The sequence below is a fragment of the Meriones unguiculatus genome, chromosome 11 (assembly GCF_030254825.1).
Source record: "Meriones unguiculatus strain TT.TT164.6M chromosome 11, Bangor_MerUng_6.1, whole genome shotgun sequence".
NCBI classification, from domain to species: domain Eukaryota; kingdom Metazoa; phylum Chordata; class Mammalia; order Rodentia; family Muridae; genus Meriones; species Meriones unguiculatus.
The window spans coordinates 93,912,726-93,936,091 of NC_083359.1; the positions used below are offsets into that span (position 1 = coordinate 93,912,726).

The 23,366-nt window shown below is 41.5% G+C and overlaps 1 protein-coding gene across 1 annotated transcript in view; it reads left to right on the top strand.

Moving 5' to 3' along the window:
* Positions 1-23,366, top strand: part of LOC132646402 (interferon-inducible protein AIM2-like) — a 49,131-nt gene that overhangs the window by 19,765 nt on the left and 6,000 nt on the right. The window contains exon 3 of the mRNA XM_060364715.1: positions 15,464-15,745. Coding sequence (XP_060220698.1) covers positions 15,484-15,745 — 262 coding nt within the window. The 5' untranslated portion in view covers positions 15,464-15,483. The remainder of the gene's footprint in view (positions 1-15,463; positions 15,746-23,366) is intronic.

A 23,366-nucleotide genomic window follows, 5' to 3' on the forward strand; every position in this document is an offset into this window, starting at 1 on the left:
CATCACTGTCCCTCATCTTCTCCCTCTCTCCTGTCTTTCCCATCCCCTCCCTGGGTTCTACCAATCAGGGTGGTTGAAAGCTTCTACCAGGGATGGGAAAATTATGTTGGAATATGTATATTTTCAAAATGAATAGATAATTTCACTTACGTTTCAAACATATTACATCTCTGTGTGCCACCAGCAGTATGATCTAGATGATATGCAAGGGCTGGAGGAATGTCTCAGTGGGTAAACTGTTTACTGTGAAGTTAGATTAGAACTCCAGAACCCACCTTTCTCCCAGGTGCTTGAGAAGCAGGCCTAGGTAGATTGCATTTCTCCTGCTGGTTGGCCAGCTACCGAAGCCAAAACAGTGAGTTCCAGGATAAATGAACAATTCTGTCCCAAAACACAAGACTGGGGGGAGATTGAGGAAGAAAGCCAACACAGACATCTGTCAAGAGGTACCATTCCCACTGTGCTCCTCCTCCCTTGACAGTGTGATCAGACCTGAGGCCTGACAGAAAGCAAGGCAGGAATGGCTGGGGTCATGGGGACCTCCCACAGTGAGAACAGACTCTTGGGAGGTAGGCTTCATTGAGCAGCTTGTTTAATTGGGCGGGGGTGGGTGGGGAAACAAAGGCTATTTAAACCTTTGGGGAGTGGGTAAGGGCTTTATTTGTGTGAAGAGGAATTCCAGGTGCTTGCTGGACACGACCTTGTAAGGAAAGGGTAAGTTCAACCTGTATGCAACTATGTAACCTCCCCTGGTATGGGCAAAGGTGGGGGTTCAAAGGCCTGGGGCAGGGGAGGGAGTGGTCCAGCTCTCTATTTGAGATTCTACAGGAACTCACCTGTACACATAAATACATACACCACACCCACACCCCCCCCACACATACTTACTAACACACACATAAACATGCACAACATATACCTATAAGTACAGAACATACAAACACCGACACATAATTGCACATACATGCACATAGATATACATGTGCATCCCACAGCCACATGCATACATGTGCACATACACACAGAATACATGTCTACATGTGTACATGCACCTGCCACACAGATACAGCTCTACACATACATGTGCACACATCGACACAAACCCCTTCATATACTAACATGCACACCCGCGTACAGCCAGTACATTCACAAACACATTCATGTGGACACGTGGACACACATTCACACACATGCACATATACACCGTTATATGTACTCACAGACCACATGCATGCACACCAACAGATACACAGGAACATATACAAATACTGTATAAATTCTCATGTTGTAGATGTGAGGTAAAGCTTAGAAAGTATCTAAACCTCGTAATGTAGACACTAAAAGCAAGGAAGTACAAATAGGAAAGGCAGGATATCTAAGAGCCAATATACATTAAACCACCAAAACTGCAAAGCTATGACATATGAACAAGCACTGTAAATTGCATACAAGAAGGAATGGTTCATAGATTTGGGTTTATACTTTGTTTACCTCTTTATATGTTACTAGACGTTATATCCATGCGCCTTTCAATATGTCTCTACACTACAGTGGTACACTTTAGTTAAAGTGACAGTATTTGTAGATATGACGGAAGTTAGGAGTCAATTATCGTATTAGGTTGACTTTCCAAGACACAGTTGCTGAGGTTTGCTGGTGGGAGTCACAGGAGCATTTGTAAACAAGAGAGGGAAACTCCATTGGACAGAGGGAGAAGCTCACTTGCCTTCATAATGGCAGCTGCAGAAGGCCCCTCAGGTCCCCTAAGGCTTAGAAGGCTTCCAGTTGTCCCTAGCTGAGACAGCCTTTCCATAAGCTAACAATTGCATCCAAGCTGACCACAGGCAGTGATGTGACCGTGGGCAAGGTGACTCCCTTTGTGGAAGATGATTCTGGTACATAACTCAACTGTCAGCAGCACGTACTCTTAGCTGGGGGGATGAGCGATGGGTTATAGGATTGGAGGATCTGGCAATTTGCAGTGCAGTTATGATAAAGTGGACAGTTACGGAACCACAAGCAGGTAGAATAAGTAGGGCAGGGGTGAATGGAAAACGGTTTATGGAAGTCCTAGAAGAATAAGTTCATGGTAGCAAATTCTTTGCCTTTTTGATAATGGGTTTCATGGTTTCGGGAAGACATATCCTGGATGGCCATTTTTGTGTGGGCTGGTACATAACTTAAAGAGATTAGCTGGTCTTTGTTTTGTGATGTCTATAGAAGAAAATAAACTATGGAAAGGATGAAGAACTCAGGAAATGCCAGGCAGAGACTGAGCAGGGAAGCCTGGGAGGTTGTAAAACTAAGCTAGCTTAGAGGAGTCTTAGTAAGACAGCTGCTTTTGCCTCCGAGCTCCAGTTTTCATCCTTGGTTATTGTTGATCTCACTCACTCTGCTACCATGAAGCAGTGTGGGGTGATGTGTTAAGGTGTGAGAGTTTGGGCTGTGGTTTCTTCTGGCTCAAGTTTAGGATTTTTTTCTACAATATATTACTCATATGACCTTAAGTCATGCCCAAAAGAAAACTAAGCTTCTATTTACCCATTTTCAAAATTGATATGACATTACTTTGTGGAACTGTCAGGAGTCATTAATAACTTGAAAGAATGATTGTAATCATTGAAGTTAGAGGCTCAGGAACAGTGATCTCCCAAGCCAGAAAAAGTCACCCAGACTATGGTAATCATGTATCATGTTCTGCGTATTATGTGTGTGACAACTACCAATCAGTTTTTTTTAAGTCATCTTTGAATAAAAAAACAAAGTAAAGATGATAACACAAAATAAATAAAATATGAGAAGTGGATATGCATGCATTTATGTATGTATGTATGTATGTGTTTTAGCTATCGACACATAGAGAAAAGAGGCAATTGGTATTTGGACATTACAGCTCCATTGACATTGGAATGAGGTGTTGGATACCAGTCTGCAGAAGCACATGTCTTAGAATCTAATTAGAGTATCAGGCTGAAGCCCTTGACATTAGGAGTCAATAAATGATAGACTTGATTGGCTCATGGGAATCCTAGTATGTTCATATTTGTGGTGCTCAGTTATGTCACTTTATTGATAAAAACATATTGGCCAATTCCCAGGAAGATACAGAAATCAAGTACCAGAGACAAAGATCTTATGTCTTACACACACACACACAAACACACACACACAACTCACATTGCTGTTTTTGTCAGGGCAATTCAGTCATCTGGACCTTCTGTTAGACTGAGTATACCCAAATGACTGTCTGTCTTTGTCTTTCCCTTCTCTGCCCATATGGAGCCTTGGTAACTGTCAGTCATCTATTTTATCACCAGTTGCATTAACTCTTCCCATAATTTTGCAGCCTTTCTCTCCCCTGACATGGTAGGTGGGAGACAACGGATAGGCAAGCAAAAGTCCAAAGTTTCTAATTATGAAGGAAACTGCAAGAGAAGAACCTGTCTTTTATATACAGAAATGGAGTGATAGATTATTATCATTAAAAGCTCATTAGCAAATGATGATTATAAATGTTGGCTGTAAACTAGAAAAGGAAACCTGTTCTTTTCCACAGGTATCCTGAAATTCAGCACAGGGTTGGTCCTTTTGTCCAGACCTCACTTGCACAGGTCGACTGTGTCCTCTTAACTGTCTGTCATGTCCCTCACTACCTTCACCTCTGACTCATCCTTGTCACTGGTAAAGAATATGAGTCACACTGAACAGACGCAGAGGGTCAAGAGAGAGGGAGGGATCAAAGACTCTGACTTTTTGGTTGAAGACGTTATCAGGGTCATTGCACGTCTTGACTTTTAGAACACGGGTTAAAGAAGAGTCATGTTAAGTTGGGTGTGGAATGGTTTTGGGGATATTAGTAAAAAATCATGCACTTAACCGTTGAGGGTTGAGGACTCAGTATGTTTCGTTCTCTTTGTTTATTGTTATTTTTGAAACATGGACTTATGGGAGCCCACATTGCCCTTGAACTTACATTGTAGCCAAAGATGGCTTTAAAATGATCTTTCCACCTCCACCTTTTAATCCATGGCTGGCTGGATTTTTACACTAATTTCTAAACAATATTCAAATATGGTGTCTGCATACTTTACATTTTGACGAAAATGACACAGAAGAGTGTCATAAAACTAGTACTAATGCATGGTGGTTGCTGAATGTTTTATATTTTTCAGTTGTTATTTCCTAGTATTTTAAGTGACTAAATGCTTTCATTTTTCATAATGCCCCAATAGGAATATTCAATCACTCTCACAGACAAGCTGCTTTAGAAGGCCAAGGGACTTAAGGTCACATGAGCTAATGTGTGTTTTCATCTGTATGGTATGGTGGCAAATATCAGGAACCTCCATGTATTCTGTTACTGTGATGGGAAGATCTGGGAATCCTGGATTTGAGCTTGGGGCGCTTGAGAATAGTTCTGGAAGAAGTGAACTGTAGAGACAGACCTGGCTGTGCAAGTAATTGATCAAATAAAGGGGATGAAAAGAATGGAAAGAGCCCAGTGCGGTGGTGCACGCTTGTAATCCCAGCATGCTGGGAGGCAGAGAAGGGCAAAGGTCAGTGAGTTCAAGGCTAGACTTGTCTACAAAGTGTGTCCAGGACAGCCAAAGCTACATAGAGAAACACTGTCAAAAAAAAAGAAAGAAAGAAAAGAAGGAAGGAACAGAAGAAGGAAAAAAAGAGTGGGGAGATCTTTTCAATCCAGCAGGAACTCAGTGTAGAGGAGTAAGGGTTGTAGGGGATGGTCTAACCATGGACTGTTAGGTAAATGTACAGAATGAGAGCAGAAACAACACACACCAGAAACAAAGGCCTGTGTGCAGGCTGTAGGTAAGAGGAACACTCCACAAGGAGACAATGGTGTATGATTCTGCAACTGCAGAAGCCTAGAACTTTCTTGAATGACATTATTTCTGCATTGTCCCTGCTGTCTGTTCATCTCTATTTCAGCATACACAAAGCAACCTAGACCAGAAGTCAGGAAATGAGGGGTAAAAACTATAGGAAATAACCAACTGCACATTTCCTAAATCTGAACAGAACTTATGAGATCTGAAACCTTTCTCTCTGGCTTTTTGAGCTCTAATCAACACAGATAACTGGTATGAGTTCACAGGATGGTGTCTTCATGTGTATGTACCTTGTGAAATGATCATCTTGTAACCAAGCTAATTAAACTCTCTCTCTCTCTCTCTCTCTCTCTCTCTCTCTCTCTCTCTCTCTCTCTCTGTGTGTGTGTGTGTGTGTGTGTGTGTGTGTGTGTGAGTGTCCACACAGGTATCCTTTTACTGCAGCTATAGTGAGAACATTAGAGATACATTATCTTAGCAAGTTTCAAATGTTTTCTATACTGTTGGTCCCCATGTCCTTCTTTATCCCATCTTCTGGTTCCTACAAGCTTCTGCTTCTTTTCTCTAGTGCTCTGACCTTTCTTTGTAAGTTTCCCTTCTTTATGCTTCTTTTGCCCAGCACCATGCTGTCTGAGCTCTGTGAGCCTCTATGGGATTCTTCCAGCTCGCTCCCCTCCTTGCAGCCACATCCTCTTTATAGTGTCAGTTGCCATCTGTATTCTGATGCCGTCCGCATTACCTAGAGTTCTGACCTTTCATCTAAGCTCCAGGCTCATATATTCAATTAAAGCTCTCTATTTGCATATCTCATGAGTACCTCAAATTCAACACTTCGTATGCGCAGCCCACATTCTTATCACCTGCCCTGGCCTTCTCCTCTTCCTGTTTTTGTCACAATGCCATTATTCTCATGGTTTCCTGACCTGGCATTTTAGGTTAGCCTTCAAATCTCTTCCTCTTTGGATTATTATTATTTTTTTTTAAACTGGGCACATGTCACATTTAGGGCTTTCCAACATCTTATAAATCCTTCACATGTAATAGTCCTTCCTCCCCAACCCAGAAGTTAAGTCCAATTTTCATCATCTTTTTCAGTGCAGTTGTTTTGAGCAGTTGAGGCTTGCCCTGATGGGTGCTTTCCAGCTGAGGCTGAGTCTGATGTATTTTGTATCAGAATCTAAACATGTAGCGCATCCATCTTGTCCATATGGCTTCTTTAGGGTGATTGGCTTTTAGGCACCAAGTGAAGTTGCCATAGGATTGTTGTCAGGGAGGCAGCATTAGTGCTGACATTGTAGCAGTTGCTGTGGGGCCAGATTCTGCAGGTGCCAGCAGCAGTGAGCTTCCTCTGTGGTTTGAGGTGTGGGTAGGGGAGAACGGGGAGGGGCCCTTTTCTGTGTGAAAAGACTTTGTTCCTTCATCCTTTAGTGATCTCTGAGAGGCTATTATTTTGAAGAAAACAGACTTTATTAAACTAGCTGGAGTCAATTCTGTTGTTTGCAGTAAGAATCTTGAGCAATTTGAGGTTATTGATTCTTCTATGGAAGGAAATTTAGCTGTGTTTTGAGCTGTATGACAGGTTCAGGATAAAATGGGATGAACAAGAAATAGGAACGGGTGGGCTTGGAGGATTTTTGGACCTACCTTTCTAGGATTTGCCTAATCTGTCGGTATTCTTAACAATAGGTTTGCATATTGGGTATGGAATTATTCCCAGATGTTCTAAAAAGGCAAGGCATACACAGGGAAACAAAATGGACATCTTAGCAGAAAACAATAGACTCAAACAGAAGCTAGTGGAGTATTTCTGATCAAGGTATTCCACGTCTTTATTTCCTTCTGGTTCCAGCAGCTTAAGTATAAGGGAAAGCTACTGAATTGTTATGTGTGGTAACCTGGGGAAAGTTTAGCTCTCAGCGGCTGAGTAATTAAGTTTCATTTTGTGTCTGAAGCAAGTATGCACTCCATGCTCATGTATATTGTATGTGAAATATATATATATATATATATATATATATATATATATATATGACCAAACCTGTTTCACTGGACCTTCTGCTCTACAGAATTCCTTCTTAGTGAGAATCTGACCCTGAGCCATGCACTACAGTACATGTACTGCAAACCATTAAGCCGACTGGCGCCTGGAGATATGAGCCAAGTGAATCACCAGTTCAAGGAAAGTTTGGGATACAAAGTGGAAATTATGTCTCAATAAAATTAAAAAAAAAATTGACTCTGAACAGGATGAGTCCAAGTGCCTTTCTCCCCAGTGGTACTGACATCATTGTACATGATTCCCGGGGGTGATGGAATAGTAGAATTAGCGGAGCCACTTATGTTTTAGATGTAATCCTTATTCTTATCAAATTAATATATTGTTCTAGCTTAAAATTAAAATAATACAATACACATGGGAAGAATATCTTTTGGGATGGGGATTTTGTTCAGTGTTAGAGTGCTGGCCTAGCATTCAAAATGGCCTTAGTTTTAGTCCACTTGCACTGGCTGAAAAAATAATAAATCTCTGCTTCATATATTCCTACTTCAAATTCCACTCCCTAGCAGCAGCTATTTCAGCCTTTTGGTTTTGGTTTTATGTTTTGAGGCAGGATCTCTCTTTGAAGCTCTGGCTGGCATAGAACCTGCCACGTAGACCAACTTGAGGCAATTCTCTTACCTCATCCCTCAAGTGGCGAAATGTCAGGTGTGTACCACTGTGCCTGGCCATGTTATCCTTTTCTAAAGATAATAGACAATTATTTCCCCAGTTTTAAGTGTGCCACAGTCTGCCTTCAACTTCCTGCAGCTGAAGCTGAAAAGTTAATTTTCTCACGTCTCTTCTTGTGATTTTTGAGGGTCCCCACACTTCACAAGCACAGATGATTCTAATATCCAGGTGCAGTCATTTCACAACTTCTGATTAAATCCACGGACACTTAGTATTTTGTATCCCATTCTGTATCCCAAACTTCTCTTGAGTTGGGGATTCACCTGGATCACAGTTGCAGGTGCTAGGATTAAAGGTTGCACTACATCCACTACAGTGCCTGGCTCAGGGTCAGGTAAACAAAACAAACTTTGTCTCCTGTGCCCTTGTTCATCCAACTGGACCATGTTTCATTTGTTTAGGAGGACTGGAGATTGTCCCCGGGGCATTGCACTGCTAGGCTGGAGTTCTTCTGTTGGGGTTTTTCTCTGACCCTAGACATTAATTCTCTGCTTCTTCTGCTTTCTCTGCTCACTCTTGTGTGAATACGCATTAGGTAGTCATTTTTTATGCTAGTACACAGTCTATTTTTCTTATTTTTTCTTCTCTCCATCCCATTGTCTTCTATTTACACTTACACAAAAAGTGTTCTTCAGCTGTATTCTTTACCACTCCATTAACTTTTAAAAGAGTTCTGCTACCACATTCGCAAAATATGCCTAAAGTTTTGTTACTTTCATTTTCACATTTGTCATTGTTGTAGTTTCTGTTTAAATTTCTTGATGACTGACTGTATTTTCTTTTTCTTTTACCCTCTGCATTGTCTCTTTCTCTTAAGTACCTTTTCTGTTTCCCATTGCTATAATAAAATTTCCTAAAGAAAGAAATTTAGGGAACAAAGGGTTAATTTGGGCTCACAGGTTGAAGTCACAGGCCAGCACATCAGGAAAGTCACAGTGTCAGGAGAGTCAGGCAGCTGTTCACATTGCATCCACATTTCAGCAGAGAGAGATGAATACCAGCCCAGGGAATGGAGTCCATCATCCCACCTCAGCTAACTATATCAAAACAATCCCCCACTGTCATGTGGCGCTAGACCTCATGAGGTAGAAAGCTGAGTTTAACCATAAGAGTACTCTCTAGTCATATATGTTTTGCTCGCTCATTAAATACGTATGTTTTAGACACTTTCTGTGTACTATACAGAGGTGGGTTCTGTCAGCAAAGAGACCAGTGCCTGTCCTCACCGGTCTTAGGTTTTAGAACACAGAAGGAAAATGGATAGTGTTTCAGGTGGTGGTTGGTGCTGCATGAGGGGAAAAGTAACATATTGAACGGCACAGAATGTGCTGGGCAGAGATGCCTCCTTCATAAGGTCCTGTTGGAGGTCACATCTGTGGATGTATAGGGGTGAGTCTTGCAGTGAGAGAAAAAGGAGCCCTGCACTGCCTGACTGATCATGTGATCATGAAGCAGAGTTAGATGTTCTTCATCTGCCCTCATGGCTTCTGGAGCTTGCTTCTGTTGGAATTATTTTCATAACCTGTACTTTAAATTGTGTCTCCACTTCCATGGCTTCAAGTAGCTACTCAACACACAGAGCCTCTCATTTCCTTTTACATTGTTACATCTGATCCGCCACAGTAATCATTTATATCATCATTGTTGACACACTGAATTAGAAATGAGATGTTTGCATCAACAGCTCCAAATTTAGGCTGAGGAGTCCAAGTTAGGTCAGAGGATTTATGCATTTTGTCTGCTCTCTGACATCAGCAAATCTTCTGTTCCGTTTTGATTTTTGGATTTGTTTTGGTTGGGTTTTGGATTTTGGATACTCTCATATAGCATAGACCTTAGGGTCAGACTTGTGTGGACCAGAGTGACCTGCACTCTTCATCCTCACCATTAACCTCTGTGCACTGTGAGATGGTCTGGCAATGATCAGGAATCAGGTGGTACCTCAGGTCTCTTTGCTATGCTAGTATCAGCAAGTCATCTGTTATCTCTCCTGACAGCCTCTTAGCCTTTTCTTTATTTGCATCACTGTAACTTTCAGGTGAATCAACAGGGACTGTCTACATTACTTTATTTCCTGTGGCTATGAGAGGAATACTATGTCAGCCAATTTAGCTGGATCCTAACCACCCGTGAACATGAGAGTCTTCATGATGCCTTGGGCAAAGAGCAGTACTTACCAGAAGTGCTGTAAAACAGTTTCATGCACATTTGCTGGGCACCAAGAGATGAGAAGGGAGACAGTGTTGGATCAGGGGGATGTTATGGTTTCTTCACAGGAATCGAAGACTGAGGGGACTGGCCATGGTGCTTATCCCCTGAGGATGTGCACCTGAGCAAATGGCATCGGCTGTTAAAGTTGACATTTCCTTTACTGTCACTTCAGTTCTGTCCCTGTCTCTTGATTGGACTCATTTCTCTTGACTTCAATTTCTCTTAAAGATTTCTTGCCAGCCTTTTTAGGAGACTGACATTTTTTGCTGTTCCTCTTGCAGGGTCCCCGAGATACCTTCTAATGCAGTGACTTAAATCCTCACACAGCACTGGGAGTCTCCCGCAAGAACTGTGGTGTCTGCCCCTGAGCTGTCTGTTTTAGCCCAGACGATCAGCCAGCTTGCAAGATCCCAAGCTTGCACCTCCATGTTTCATCATATTTTTCATCCATTGTCTTTTCAAAATAAAGTTTAGAAAAATACCCATCCATCTTCTTTTTCCAGTTTCTAATACAAGCCATCACTTCCCACCCCAGATTGAACTGTTATGTGTTATGCAATATCACTGCTGTTAATTGTGTCTATCACTTTTTATATTGATGGCTAATGTTGACTGAATGACTACTCTCCATGGTTCTGTCTCAAGTTCTCGATTCAGTTGCACGTCATTATAGCAATAGTCGTTTTACACGTGATGATATGGACATCTTAGAAGGTTGTAATTTCCCAGATGTCCCACAGCTAGTAAATGGCAGAGCCAGGATTTGAGTCTGTGCCTGTCTAGCTGTCAGACGTAGGCAGCTAGTGAACACTGTTGGAAATCCTGGAAGAACTGAGAAATCTTGGCACGAAGAAGGTAGGCATCTGTCCCTCACAGCATCAGATGCAGGAAATGGGGAGTGGGCTTCCTTTGTTTCAGAAGGTGTGCTCCAGAGGAGTCCTCTCGAGGCTCGTTCACAGGAGCAATCTCCTTTTGTTCTTCTACACCACAGCTTGCCCCTTCTAGATCATTCTCACCAGCATGAAACAAGTCTAATTTCTTGTGTGTTAGAAAAAGCAAGCAAGTAAGCAGGCACAAATCATTTTCTCCATATCCTACCACCCCACCCCATCTTTGATCACATTTCCCTGGCCCTTCTACAGTAAGAATTGGCTTGGCCTTTTGTCCTCCCTTCCTTGTCCCCTCTACTTTTTACTAGTAACTCCACATGGCTCATTCCATGGTACATCTATAGCCCTCACCTTATGTAACCTTACAACAAAACAAACAAACGAAAGAGACACAGTTTGATTCTTTTTATTTTTTTATTTAAAGAATTGTAGTTTCTTAGCTTCTAGAACAGTGTTCTCTTTTTTCTTTTGCTACCTCCCTCAACAGCCACTTCCTCAATGGGCTGCTAGGTCTTTGGCTTCTTGTTTCTCTTTCTCTTTCTCTCTCTCTCTCTCTCTCTCTCTCTCTCTCTCTCTCTCTCTCTCTCTGCATTTCTTCTAGAGAATTTACTCATTCTGAGTGCACCAAGGTCTATGTCACACCAGTAGAAACAGGCCAGACTATGACAACATCCCTGTGGGCCATAAATCTCTGTTTGGTGATAGCTACATCTTGATGAGCTGTCTGGTAACACTAACTTGAAGATAGCTGATGCCCAAGCCTAGAGTACACCAAGGGTGACACTAAACTGGGCCACACCTGAGTCTCACAGACAGAGAAAATTATGTAGTCCGAGTAATATATGTGTCCCTTGCCTGCTTCAAGGCTGGTGAAAATGTAGGCAAATTTGAGTCTGCCTCTCTGGTATGCAGTCATCTTCCTCTGTGAGCTGTGTCCTGGGCCTAAAGGCCTTTACTTTCTGTTGGTCACTGCTTCCCATTACCTTAAGCATAGTTCTGGACTAGTTTTTGGGCCCAGTTGCCTGTGGGTGGAATCCGGAAGTCAGCAGTCTGGCTTACACAGTTCCAGCTGCTTGCTTTAGCCTGGGGAATAGGTTATAGAATTCTTCTAGGTACTGGCACTTCACTATGATAAACTGGTACTGAGTTAAAGTGTAATGCCTGGTCTTAATTCCTTCTCCCTCTCACGTGTCAATATGAACAAATCTTTCATTCCCGTCTCTTCAATGTATCTTTTCTTATTATCAGTAGAAATTCGAGTCGGCTTCTTTAGGTATCAGGAGGGTGGTTCAGGGTATAAATAGCTGATGTGAGAAGATGGTAGCTAAGGGTCCTTATTTAGCTGCCATCTTGTTCTATTGGTTTCTTAATCAAACCAAATGCACCCTGAAAACAGCCTGGAATGTGGAGAAGCCTAAAGCTGTGTTTGTATTTAGAGAAGCCTAGCCTACTCACTCACCAAACATTTTATTAAATACTTGCGTAGTGCCCAGATCTTGAGGTCCCCAAAAACCACCAGGAGCCAGACCACGTATGCAAAAGCAAAGAGCTTTTTCTGGCTTAAGCTCAGTCTTTCCACCATCACTGATGCAGTAGAACAGAGAGGAGAGCCCGAGCAGCTACATGGCAGGTTTTTATCTGGGAATTGAGCAAGAACTGGGAATTCCCAGCTTAGCAGCTACAGGATTGGATGATATTCAGCAAGCAAGCGTGTTACAGAGTGATTGGCTAACTAACATCAGGAGTGTCAGGTTGGTGGCTGCCCAGCATAGATGCCCTACCCTGAGATAAAATACCTTCCTGTTCTTGTGGTAACCTTCAGGATATTCCTTGGGTAATTTTATGGCTTTCTTATTCTTGAGATGGTGACCCATTGCCTAGTTCCTGGGACTGATGACTTTGGGGGCCTGGTCCTTTCAGTTATTTCACAGATGCTATTTTAGGAGGTAAGGCTGCAGAAATGAACAACAGACTCCTTGCCCACAAGCCACATTTGTTCCAGCCCAGAACATGAACTAAAACACAAAGAAAAAACACTGAATTGCTAAGTAGACAAGGACAGAAGAAAAGGAAACAGTTTGTGTAACAGACAGGAACAAGGCCAGGTCCTGTTTTATAGAATAAACGCAGGGAAGGTTAAGCAGATATCTATAGACGGTGGGTTTCAGCTATGCAGACCCCCTGTGAAGAGAGAGAAATGGTTTTGGCAAGAAAAAAAGATGACAATTATTATATCATCATTAAAATTGCAAGAGAGTTACATATGGGCATTTAAGGGATGGTTGTTTTCAAATCACAGCCAATCACACTAGGATTTGTTTTGGTTTGTTTTAATTTAAAGGTATTATTTCACATTTTCTGAATAATACAAAGACAGTTGGCAAGAGGAAGAACAAAGGGCTTGGATTCACACTTGAGGTTAGGCCAACTGGTCATGCTTTATAAGCCACATCAGGCAAGTCATTCTGGGCATGTTCCTGTAGTGTGTAGAATCCTCCCAATTTAGAGATAAGTCATTCCTGCCTATATACATATGTTTTTCTCTTCCCCTTTTCCAGGCCCCCTGTGTAAACACTTTGAGTATGTATCATGCACAGCATACACTGTACTCTCAAGAATACAGCTTCAACTACTGGACTAATGCTGGCCGTGGGCTGCCGATCAGATAGGAATGCATTCCCTCCGCATAGGACCACCCTCTAACTAACCTGGTTCTGTCCTGTGGTCCTTTCAAGTAAACCCAGAGCCTCCTGCACAGTAGTCAGGCGCTCTATACTGTAAAACTTTTTAAGTAGACTTATAAATTGTAGTAAAATTCAAGTTGTCTGTAAATAAGATAAACAAGTGTCAGAGAAATTGGTGTCCTAATTTTTCATATAAAACGTGATTAAACACGATTATGTTTTTTATCAAAGAAGGGTGTAGGAAGATTAAAGTTTCACAGCAGAAAGCATGCTGAGGTGACTAGCACATGCTAAGTCAGAGGAGATTTCCTTCCTCCCTTTTACCAAAAGGACTGGTACACTGTTGCAGACTTATGACTGTGACTATTTTGGGTGTATTTTCTATGTTGGAAAGGATGCTTATGGTAATTTTGGGCTTTACACATGAGTACTGCCTGTCTAAGCTGAGCCATTCCCATCTCTTCCTAACCTGACCAGTCTTTACCAGGACAGTTTAAGGGTTCATTAACCATACTCTTTAGAGCTCATTGACATTGGCTTCACTGGGGACCCTCAAGGTCTTAGCCTCTTATGAACACTCTCTCTTGGTCACCTTGTTTTCTCCTAAGTAACTAATTACTAGTAATGTCTCATGGCTGTAATGTCAAAGATATTCCGACACATCTTCATCACATATGCTTATTCATAGCTTTTGACCACTTTTCACTTGGACTGTTGATAATTTTCTCACAGATACTTGTTTTCTCATATATTCTGAAATACAAGGCATTTATTCATTATGGACACTCAAGGTGGTGTCTTCCCAGTTTGGACCTTTCTTTCCCCTTCTCCTTTATGCTGTTTGCATTGTTTGTATTTTATATGAAGAAATTTAGAATATGAATTCAATGAACTCTCATACATTCATGCCTCTCTAACCTGTTCTTTTTTTGTACATTGTTTAGGAAACCTTCCTGTTCCTTAAAGTAAAGTTTAAAAAAAAAAACAACAACAACCAGGTTTTCTCAAATGTATTACTGTTCCTATTTAGGTGATTAATCCAGGTGAGTATTTATTTTGCCTGTGGTATGATATAAAGATGAAATATTATCATTTCATATTTATCTGAACACTTTTCACTGCTGATCATTCTTAAAGATTTATACATATTGTTTGCATGCCGTATTTCTTTGATTTTATGCCAACTTTTCCCCACTTAACCTCTGATTTTCTTAATTGTTAAACCTTTGTAAAAGTGCTTATAAATAGGAAATGTGGTGTTTCTTGGAGAATATTTTAACTTATTTTCTATATGTCTGTTCTAACCTTTCTGTGCAGGTTTTAGAATGATCCCTAGAAATTTTCTTTGAGGTTTTGCATGTAGTTTGGATGTTAATTGACACAGATGACACTTTCATTTTATTGAGTGTTCCCATTCAAAATATCACACACATCCCAAATTAACAGAGAGACAAATTAAAGAACAGGGGAAAGACTCCTTAAGTAGACCAACACATATATAGGAAAGTGGTTTTTGGCAGAGGCAAATGAAGAAGACGTGTCCTTCTCCATATGATTGCGGAAAATTCTTGCTACATGAACAAAAGGATCTTTGCATAATTTCATACCATACATAAGCGAATCCAGAATAGTCCATAGTTGTACAGGTTAAGAGATTAGATTTAAAATCTCTAGAGAGAAGCACAGGAGAAAAATCTTATGAACTTGATTTTCGACAAGACAGAACACCAAAATGTGGCCCATGAGTGAATAAACTGGCAAATATATTTCATGTGTACATACGTCAACATTTTTAAATTGTATGCCTAGTGTATACACACGGAATCTCATGTCATATGCCTTAACAAATCTGCCTTAGAGGGGACAGAAACATAGACCCTAAGAATTCCCAAGTTATAGCATGTCCTTTGAAAGCCTCCTTTTCTGACACTTGAATAGTTTTTTGTTTTTGTTTGTTTGTTTGTGTTTCCAGATTTCACCGAATGCAGGCTTACTGCCTGGTCATCTTGGATTGTCTCTGTTAACCACTCGCCTTGTATATCCTGAATGTAGACTTGCATTGAGTGCTGTCATCTTACAGCTGAGGTTTCTTTCCAGGCTGATCCTGAGGCCGTGAGATGGAGAGCAAATATAAGGAAATACTGTTGTTGTCCGGCCTGGACCATATGACAGAGGAGGAGCTGAAACGGTTCAAATTCTTTGCTGAAGATAAGTTTTGTATACCCAGGAGTGAACTGCAGGGTGCAGGCAGGACAGAGTTAGCTGACCTGATGATTAAACGGGCAGGTGCGAAGTCTGCAGTGGAACAGTCCATTGATATTTTCCGTACGTTGAAGTATATGAAGATTGCAGAGTTGCTACAGAATGAAAAGAAAAAAGGTATGTGGAAGTGCCCCTCCTTTAATGATATGATAGAGGATGGAAGCCCGAATGAGGCTTGTAGGGAATAAATTTACTTAATCAAGGGTGTCTTTGCCTGGATGCCACAGAGTCACTAAACAGCCTGTTACAAATTCCTCAGGCATCTCTCCATGCCAGTGATCAGGGCTGCCACCCACCGTCTCTCTGCCATTCTCTCTCTCCAGTCTACTTGCAGAAACTGTGGAAACGGGATGGCAGTGTTAACGTTAAAGATACCATTACACAGTACTTAAGGTTTTCACACTTTGTTAACAGCCTGACTATAACATTAAGAAAGCACTGCCTTGAACAGACAAACCAGAGAATCCTTTAACTTTGCCACAAACTATCTACTTCTGCCGGAGCCAGCCTGTCATGCTCCCAGTTGGTCTTTCTTTTTTTTTTAATTTTTTAATTTTTTATTTTACTATTAATTACACGTTATTAATTTTTTATTCCCCCATAAGCCCCTCTCTCCTCCCCTCCTGATCCCACCCTCCCTCCCCCTTCCTCATGCATGCCCCTCCCCAAGTCCACTGTTAGGGGAGGTCCTCTTCTCCTTCCTTCTGATCTTAATCTATCAGATCTCATCAGGAGTGGCTGTACTGTCATCTTCTGTGGCCTGGTAAGGCTGCTCCCCCCTCAGGGGGAGGTGATCAAAGAGCAGGCCAATCAGATTATGTTAGAGGCAGTCCCTCTTCCCTTTACTATGTAACCCACTTAGACACTGAACTATCATGTGCTACATCTGTGCAGGGGTTCTAGGTTATCTCCATGAATAGTCCTTGGTTGGAGTGTGAGTCTCTGGGAAGTTCCCTGTGTTCAAGTTTTCTGGTTCTGTTGCTCTCCTTGTGTGGTTCCCGTCCTCTCCAGCTCTTACTATTTCCCACTTCTTACATAAGATTCCATGCACTCTGCCCAACAGTTGGCCATAAGTCTCAGCATCTGCTTTGATTGTCTGCAGGGCAGAGGCTTTCAGAGGCCCTCTGTGGCAGGTTCCTAGGCTGTTTCCTGTTTTCTTCATCTTCTGATGTCCAGCCTCTTTGCCTTTCAGGATGGGGATTGAGCATTTTAGTTAGGGTCCTCTCTCTTACTTACTTAGTTTCTTCAGATGTACAGTTTTTAGTAGGTGTATACTATGTTATGTCTATATGAGTGAGTATATACCGTGTGTGTCTTTCTGCTTCTGAGACAGCTCACTCAGGATGATCCTTTCTAGGTCCCACCATTTACCTACAAATTTCATGATTTCCTTATTTTTCATTGCTGAGTAATATTCCATTGTGTAGATGTAACACAATTTCTGCATCCATTCTTCAGTTGAGGGACATCTGGGCTGTTTCCAGCTTCTGGCTATTACAAATAAAGCTGCTACAAACATGGTTGAGCAAATGTCCTTATTATGTACTTGAGCTTCTTTTGGATATATACCTAGGAGTGGTATGGCTGGGTCTTGAGGAAGCACTATTACTAGTTGTCTGAGAAAGCACCAGATTGATTTCCAGAGTGGTTGTACCAGTTTACATTCCCACCAGCAGTGGAGGAGGGTTCCCCTTTCTCCACAACCTCTCCAGCATGTGTTGTCACTTGAGTTTTTCATCTTGACCATTCTCATGGGTGTAAGGTGAAATCTCAGGGTCGTTTTGATTTGCATTTCCCTAATGGCTAATGACATTGAACATTTCTTTAAGTGTTTCTCTGCCATTCCATATTCCTCTACAGAGAATTCTCTGTTTAGCTCTGTTCCCCATTTTGTAATTGGATTACTTGGTTTGCTGCTTTTCAGCTTCTTTAGTTCTTTATATATTCTGGATATTAGTCCTTTATCAGATAGAGGGTTGGTGAAGATTCTTTCCCAATCTATAGGCAGTCGTTTTGTTTTGATGACGGTATCCTTTGATTTACAGAAGCTTTTCAGCTTCATGAGGTCACGTTTATTGATTGTTGCTCTTTGAGCCTGTGCTGTTGGTGTTCTGTTCAGGAAGTTGTCTCCTGTGCCAATGAGTTCAAGGGTATTCCCCACTCTTTCTTCTAACCGATTTAATGTGTCTGGTTTTATGTTGAGGTCTTTGATCCACTTGGACTTTAGTTTTGTGCAGGGTGATAAGTATGGATCTATTTTTATTTTTCTACATGTAGACATCCAGTTGGACCAGCACCATTTGTTGAAGATGCTGTCTTTTCTCCATTGTATGATTTTGGCATCTTTGTCAAAGATCAGGTGTCCATAAGTGTGTGGGTTTATCTCTGGGTCCTCTGTTTGTTTTCATTAATCCACCATTCTGTTTCTATGCCAGTACCATGCAGTTTTTATTACTGTTGCTCTATAGTACATCTTAAGATCATGGATGGAGATACCCCCGGAAGATCTTTTATTGTAGAGGATTGTTTTAGCAATCCTGGGTTTCTTGTTATTGCATACAAAGTTGAGAATTTTTCTTTCTAGATCTGTAAAGAATTGTGTTGGTAATTTGATGGGAATTGCATTGAATCTGTAGATTGCTTTTGGTACGATGGCCATTTTTACTATGTTAATCCTGCCAACCCATGAGCACTGGAGATCTTTCCATCTTCTGATATCTTCTTCTAATTCTTTCTTCAGAGACTTGAAATTTTTTTCATACAAGTCTTTGATTTGCTTGGTTAGGGTTACTCCAAGGTACTCTATGTCATTTGTCGCTATTGTGAAGGGTATTGTTTCCCTAATTTCCCTCTCAGCCCTTTTGTCTTTTATATATAGGAGGGCTACTGATTTTTTTTTGAATTAATTTTGTATCCGGCCAAATTGCTGAAGGTGTTTATCAGCTGTAGGAGTTCCCTGGTAGAGTTTTTGGGGTCACTCACGTATACTATCATATCATCTGCAAATAGTGATAATTTGACTTCTTCCTTTCCAATTTGTATCCCCTTGATCTCCTTCAACTGTCTTATTGCTCTAGCCAGGACTTCCAGACCTATGTTGAAGAGATATGGAGAGAGTGGGCAGCCTTGTCTTGTCCCTGATTTCAGTGGGATTGCTTTAAGTTTCTCTCCATTCAGTTTGATGTTGGCTATAGGCTTGCTGTATATCACCTTTACTATGTTTAGATATGTGTCTTGTATCCCTGATCTCTCCAATTCTTTAAACATGAATGCATGTTGGATTTTGTCAAATGCTTTTTCAGCATCTAGGGAGATTATCATGTGTTTTCTTTTTTTCTTTCAGTTTGTTAATATGGTGGATTACATTGATGGATTTCCATATAATGAACCACTCCTGCATACCTGGGATGAATCTTACTTGGTCATAGTGGATGAAATCTTTGATGTATTCTTGTACTTGGTTTGCAAGTATTTTGTTGAGTATTTTTGCATCAGTGTTCATAAGGGAGATTGGCCGGAAATTATCTTTCTTTGTTGGGTCTTTGTGTGGTTTAGGTACCAAGGTGACTGTCGCTTCATAGAATGAGTTTGGTAATGTTCCTTCTGTTTCTATTTTGTGGAATAGTTTGAAGAGAATTGGAGTTAGCTCTTCTTTGAAGGTCTGGTAGAATTCTGCACTGAAACCAGCTGGTCCTGGGCTTTTTTTGGATGGGAGACTTTTGATTACTGCTTCTATTTCCTTGGAGGATATAGGACTATTTAATTGATTTACCTGGTCCTGATTCAGCTTTGGTAAGTCGAACTGATCAAGAAAATTGTCCATTTCATTTAGGTTTTCATATTTTGTGGCATATAGACTTTTGAAGTAAGTCCTAATGATTGTTTGGATTTCCTCAGTGTCTGTAGTTATGTCCCCCTTTTCATTTCTGATTTTGTTGATTTGGGTGGTGTCTTTCTGCCTTTTAGTTAGTTTGGCTAAGGGTTTGTCTATCTTGTTGGTTTTCTCAAAGAACCAACTTTTTGGTTTCATTGATTCTTTGAATTGTTTTATTCGTTTCTAATTGATTAATTTCAGCCCTGAGTTTGATTATTTCCAGCTGTCTACTCCTTTTTGGTGTGTCTGCTTCTTGTTTTTCTAGGGTTTTTAGGTGAGCCATTAAGTTGCTTGAATGTGCTGTCTTGAATTTCTTCTTGAAGCCACTTAGTGCTATAAACTTTCCTCTTAGCACTGCTTTCATTGTGTCTCACAAGTTTGGGTATGTTGTGTCTTCATTTTCATTGAGTTCTACGAAGATGTTAATTTCTTTCTTTATTTCTTCCCTAACCCAGCTGTCATTTGGTAGCAAGTTGTTCAGTTTCCATGTGTATGTAGGCTTTTTGCTATTTCTGTTGTTGTTAAGGTCCAGCTTTATTCCATGGTGATCAGACAGGATGCAGGGGATTATTTCAATCTTCTTGTATCTGTTGAGGCTTGCTTTGTGACTAACTATATTGTCTATTTTGGAGAAGGTTCCATGAGGTGCTGAGAAGAAGGTAAACTCTTTTGTATTTGGGTGTAAGGTTCAGTAAATGTCTGTCAGGTCCATTTGATTCATGACCTCTGTTAGAGAAATTGTTTCTTTGTTTAATTTCTGTTTTGTTGACCTGTCCTTTGTTGAGAGTGGGGTGTTGAAGTCTCCTACTATTAATGTGTGGGATCTATGTGTGATTTAAATTTTATCAATGTCTCTTTTACAAATGTGGATGCCCTTGTGTTTGGGGCATAGATGTTCTGGATTCTGATGTCTTCTTGTTGGAGTTTTCCCTTGATGAGTATGAAGTGTCCTTCCCCATCTCTTTTGATTAATTTTGGTTGAAAGTCTGTTTTATCAGATATTAGAATGGCTACTCCTGCTTTCTTCTTGGGTCCATTTGCTTGGAAAGCTGTCTTCCAACCCTTTACCCTCAGGTAATGTCTATCTTTGTGACTTGGGTGAGTTTCTTGTATGCAACAGATTGCTGGGTTTTGTTTACTCATCCATTCTGTTAGTCTGTGTCTTTTTATTGGAGAATTGAGTCCATTTATGTTGAGAGAGATTAATGTCCAGTGGCTGTTAGATCCTTTGATTTTGATGTTGCCTGTGGTCATAAAGTTGTGTGTTTGGTTGCTTTTTGTTTTACTGTAGTGAGGTTAATTATTTCCTGTGTTTTCTTGAAAGTAGCTAGTTTTCTTGGGTTGTATTTTCCCTTCTAGTGTCTTCTGTAACGTTGGATTTGTGTGTGGGTATTTTTGAAATTTATTTTTGTCATTGAATATCTTGTTTTCTCCATCTATGAGGACTGAGAGTTTTGCCGGGTATAGTAGCCTGGGCTGACATCTGTGTTCTCTTAGGGTCTGCATGATATCTGTCCAGGCCCTTCTGGCTTTCAGAGTCTCTGTGGAGAAGTCAGCTGTGATTCTAATGGGTTTGCCATTATATGTTACTTGGCCTTTTTCCCTTGCAGCTTTTAGTATCTTTTCTTTGTTCTATATACTTACTGTTTTGATTATTATGTGGTGGGAGGATTTTCTTTTCTGGTCTAATTTATTGGGTGTTCTGTAGGCTTCTTGAATTCCTATTGGTCTCTCCTTTAAGTTGGTGAAATTTTCTTCAATGATTTTGTTGAAGATATTTTCTGGTCCTTGGAACAGGGAATCTTCTTTTTCCTCTACACCTATTATTCTTAGGTTTTGTCTTTTTATGTTGTCTTGAATTTCTTGGACGGTCTGTGTCAGGAATTTTTTAGATTTAACATTTTCTTTGACAGATACATCTATTTCTTCCATTGTATCTTCCACACCTGAGATTCTTTCTTCCATCTCTTGTAGTCTATTGGTATGCTAACCTCTGTGGTTCCTGTTTCCTTCCCTAAGTTCTTTCTTTCCACAATTTCCTCCATTTGTGCTTTCTTTAAGTTTTCCAATTCTATCTTCAGGTCTTGAGCCATTTTGTTGATTTCCTTCACTTGCCTGACTGTATTTTCCTGTTTTTCCATCAATTCCCTCAGCTGTTTGTTTGAACAATCCTCTTTTTCTTTTATTTCATTCAGTGATTTAAGCATTTCCTCTCTATAGGCCACTAACTGTTTGGCTGCAACTTCCTCTATTTCTTTATGGATGGCCATAAACTGTTTCTATCTTCCTCTATTTCTTTACACATTTTATTTGTTTCCTCTGTTATCTTCTTTGTGATCATAGATGCTAGGTCCTCTTCTTGCATTTCAATTATGCTGGGTGTCTAGGGCTACCTGTACCTGGATAACTGGGTTCTGGAGATGCCATATTGCTCTGGCTTTTGTTGGTTGAACTTTTATGCTGGCCTCTACCCATTGGGTTATCTTAGGTTTTTGAAGTTGGTTTCTGTTTTTTCCTGGAATCCTGTGGTGGAGAGAATCCCTTTGGCAGGAAGACGGTTCTTTCTGAAGGAAGACTTCTCAGCTTTTTGGGTATAGTCACTGGATGGCTGGTGTTTTTCAGGAGTTGCCGCTGCTCACCTCAGGTGTAGAGACCTGAATGCTAACTGTGGTCCTTCTTAGTCAAGAGGGCTCTCCTCTCACCAGGAGAAGTCCTGAAGACAGCTGCCCAGTTTCTTGCCGTGAATTTAGTGATCTGCTACTGTAACCTGTGTGTCCCGTGGTGGTTTGGTCAGTTTTGCTAGGGATAAGTGGTTGCCCCATGGAGCAGTATCTGGGGGTTGATCTCAGGGATCCTGAGCTTTTGAAGGTCTGAGGTTGGGGCTCTGTGCTCCAGTACCCAAGCAGTAATCTGTGGTGGGTGAGTACTGCTCTTCTGGTAACAGCAGGCTATTTGGTGCATAGCAGGTCCCTGGGTTGGGCCAATCTGCGGGACCTTTTCCAGGGATATACTGGGTGGCCTAGGTCTGTCCCCTTTGCTTAGTTCCCTGTGAAGGTTTCTCCAGACAGTGACACCTTGTCTCTGGTGTCCTGGGGCACACAGTTCTGTCTGTGAGGAATAGTTGGTACAAAGCAGGTCTCTGGGCTGGCAGCACGCGTGCCTGCCTGCTAGTCTGCAGGAGCTGGGTGCCCAACTACTATTTGTTTTTCCAGCCTGGGGCCAGTTCAGTAATGGGGCTCCTACCCGCAGGTCTGTGAGAGACTTTCCCCAGGTAAACCCTGGGTATCCCAAGGCAGTACTGTTTCCTTCCTTCCCTGTGGGGGCCTCTCCCGACAGGAACTCCCTATCTCTGTTGCACTAGGGCATGCAGCTCCATCTGTGCTAGAGTGCTGGGCGCAGCCACTCCTTGCTGGCGGCTGGAGGCCAGTTCAGTGATAGCGGTGGGTACCCGCGGTCTGTGAGACTTTTTCCAGGGAAAGACTGGGTGACCCGGGGCCAGTCCCGCTGCTTTCCTTCCCTGTGGGTTTTTCTCGAGACTGGGACTCCCCGTCTCTTGTGTTTTTGTGCCCACCGATAAGCCTGGGAAAGTGATCAGGACATGTAGGCATGTGGCTCTGGTCTGGGGACCTAGTGCCTGTGCGACCCGGGATATCTTCCGGGTTCTGGCTGGGTGGCCTGAGCTTGGACCCTACTGATTTGCCATGGGGGTTTCCTCTCTCCTGTGAAACACGATCGCTGTTGTTTTAGGGCCCAAAGTTCAGTCTCTTGGTCGCTGCCCAGAAAATGTTGTCCTGCTTCTTAGATGCAGTGTTCTCCTGGTGCCGCCATCTTGGCCTCCTCCCAGTTGGTCTTTCTTTAGGAAGC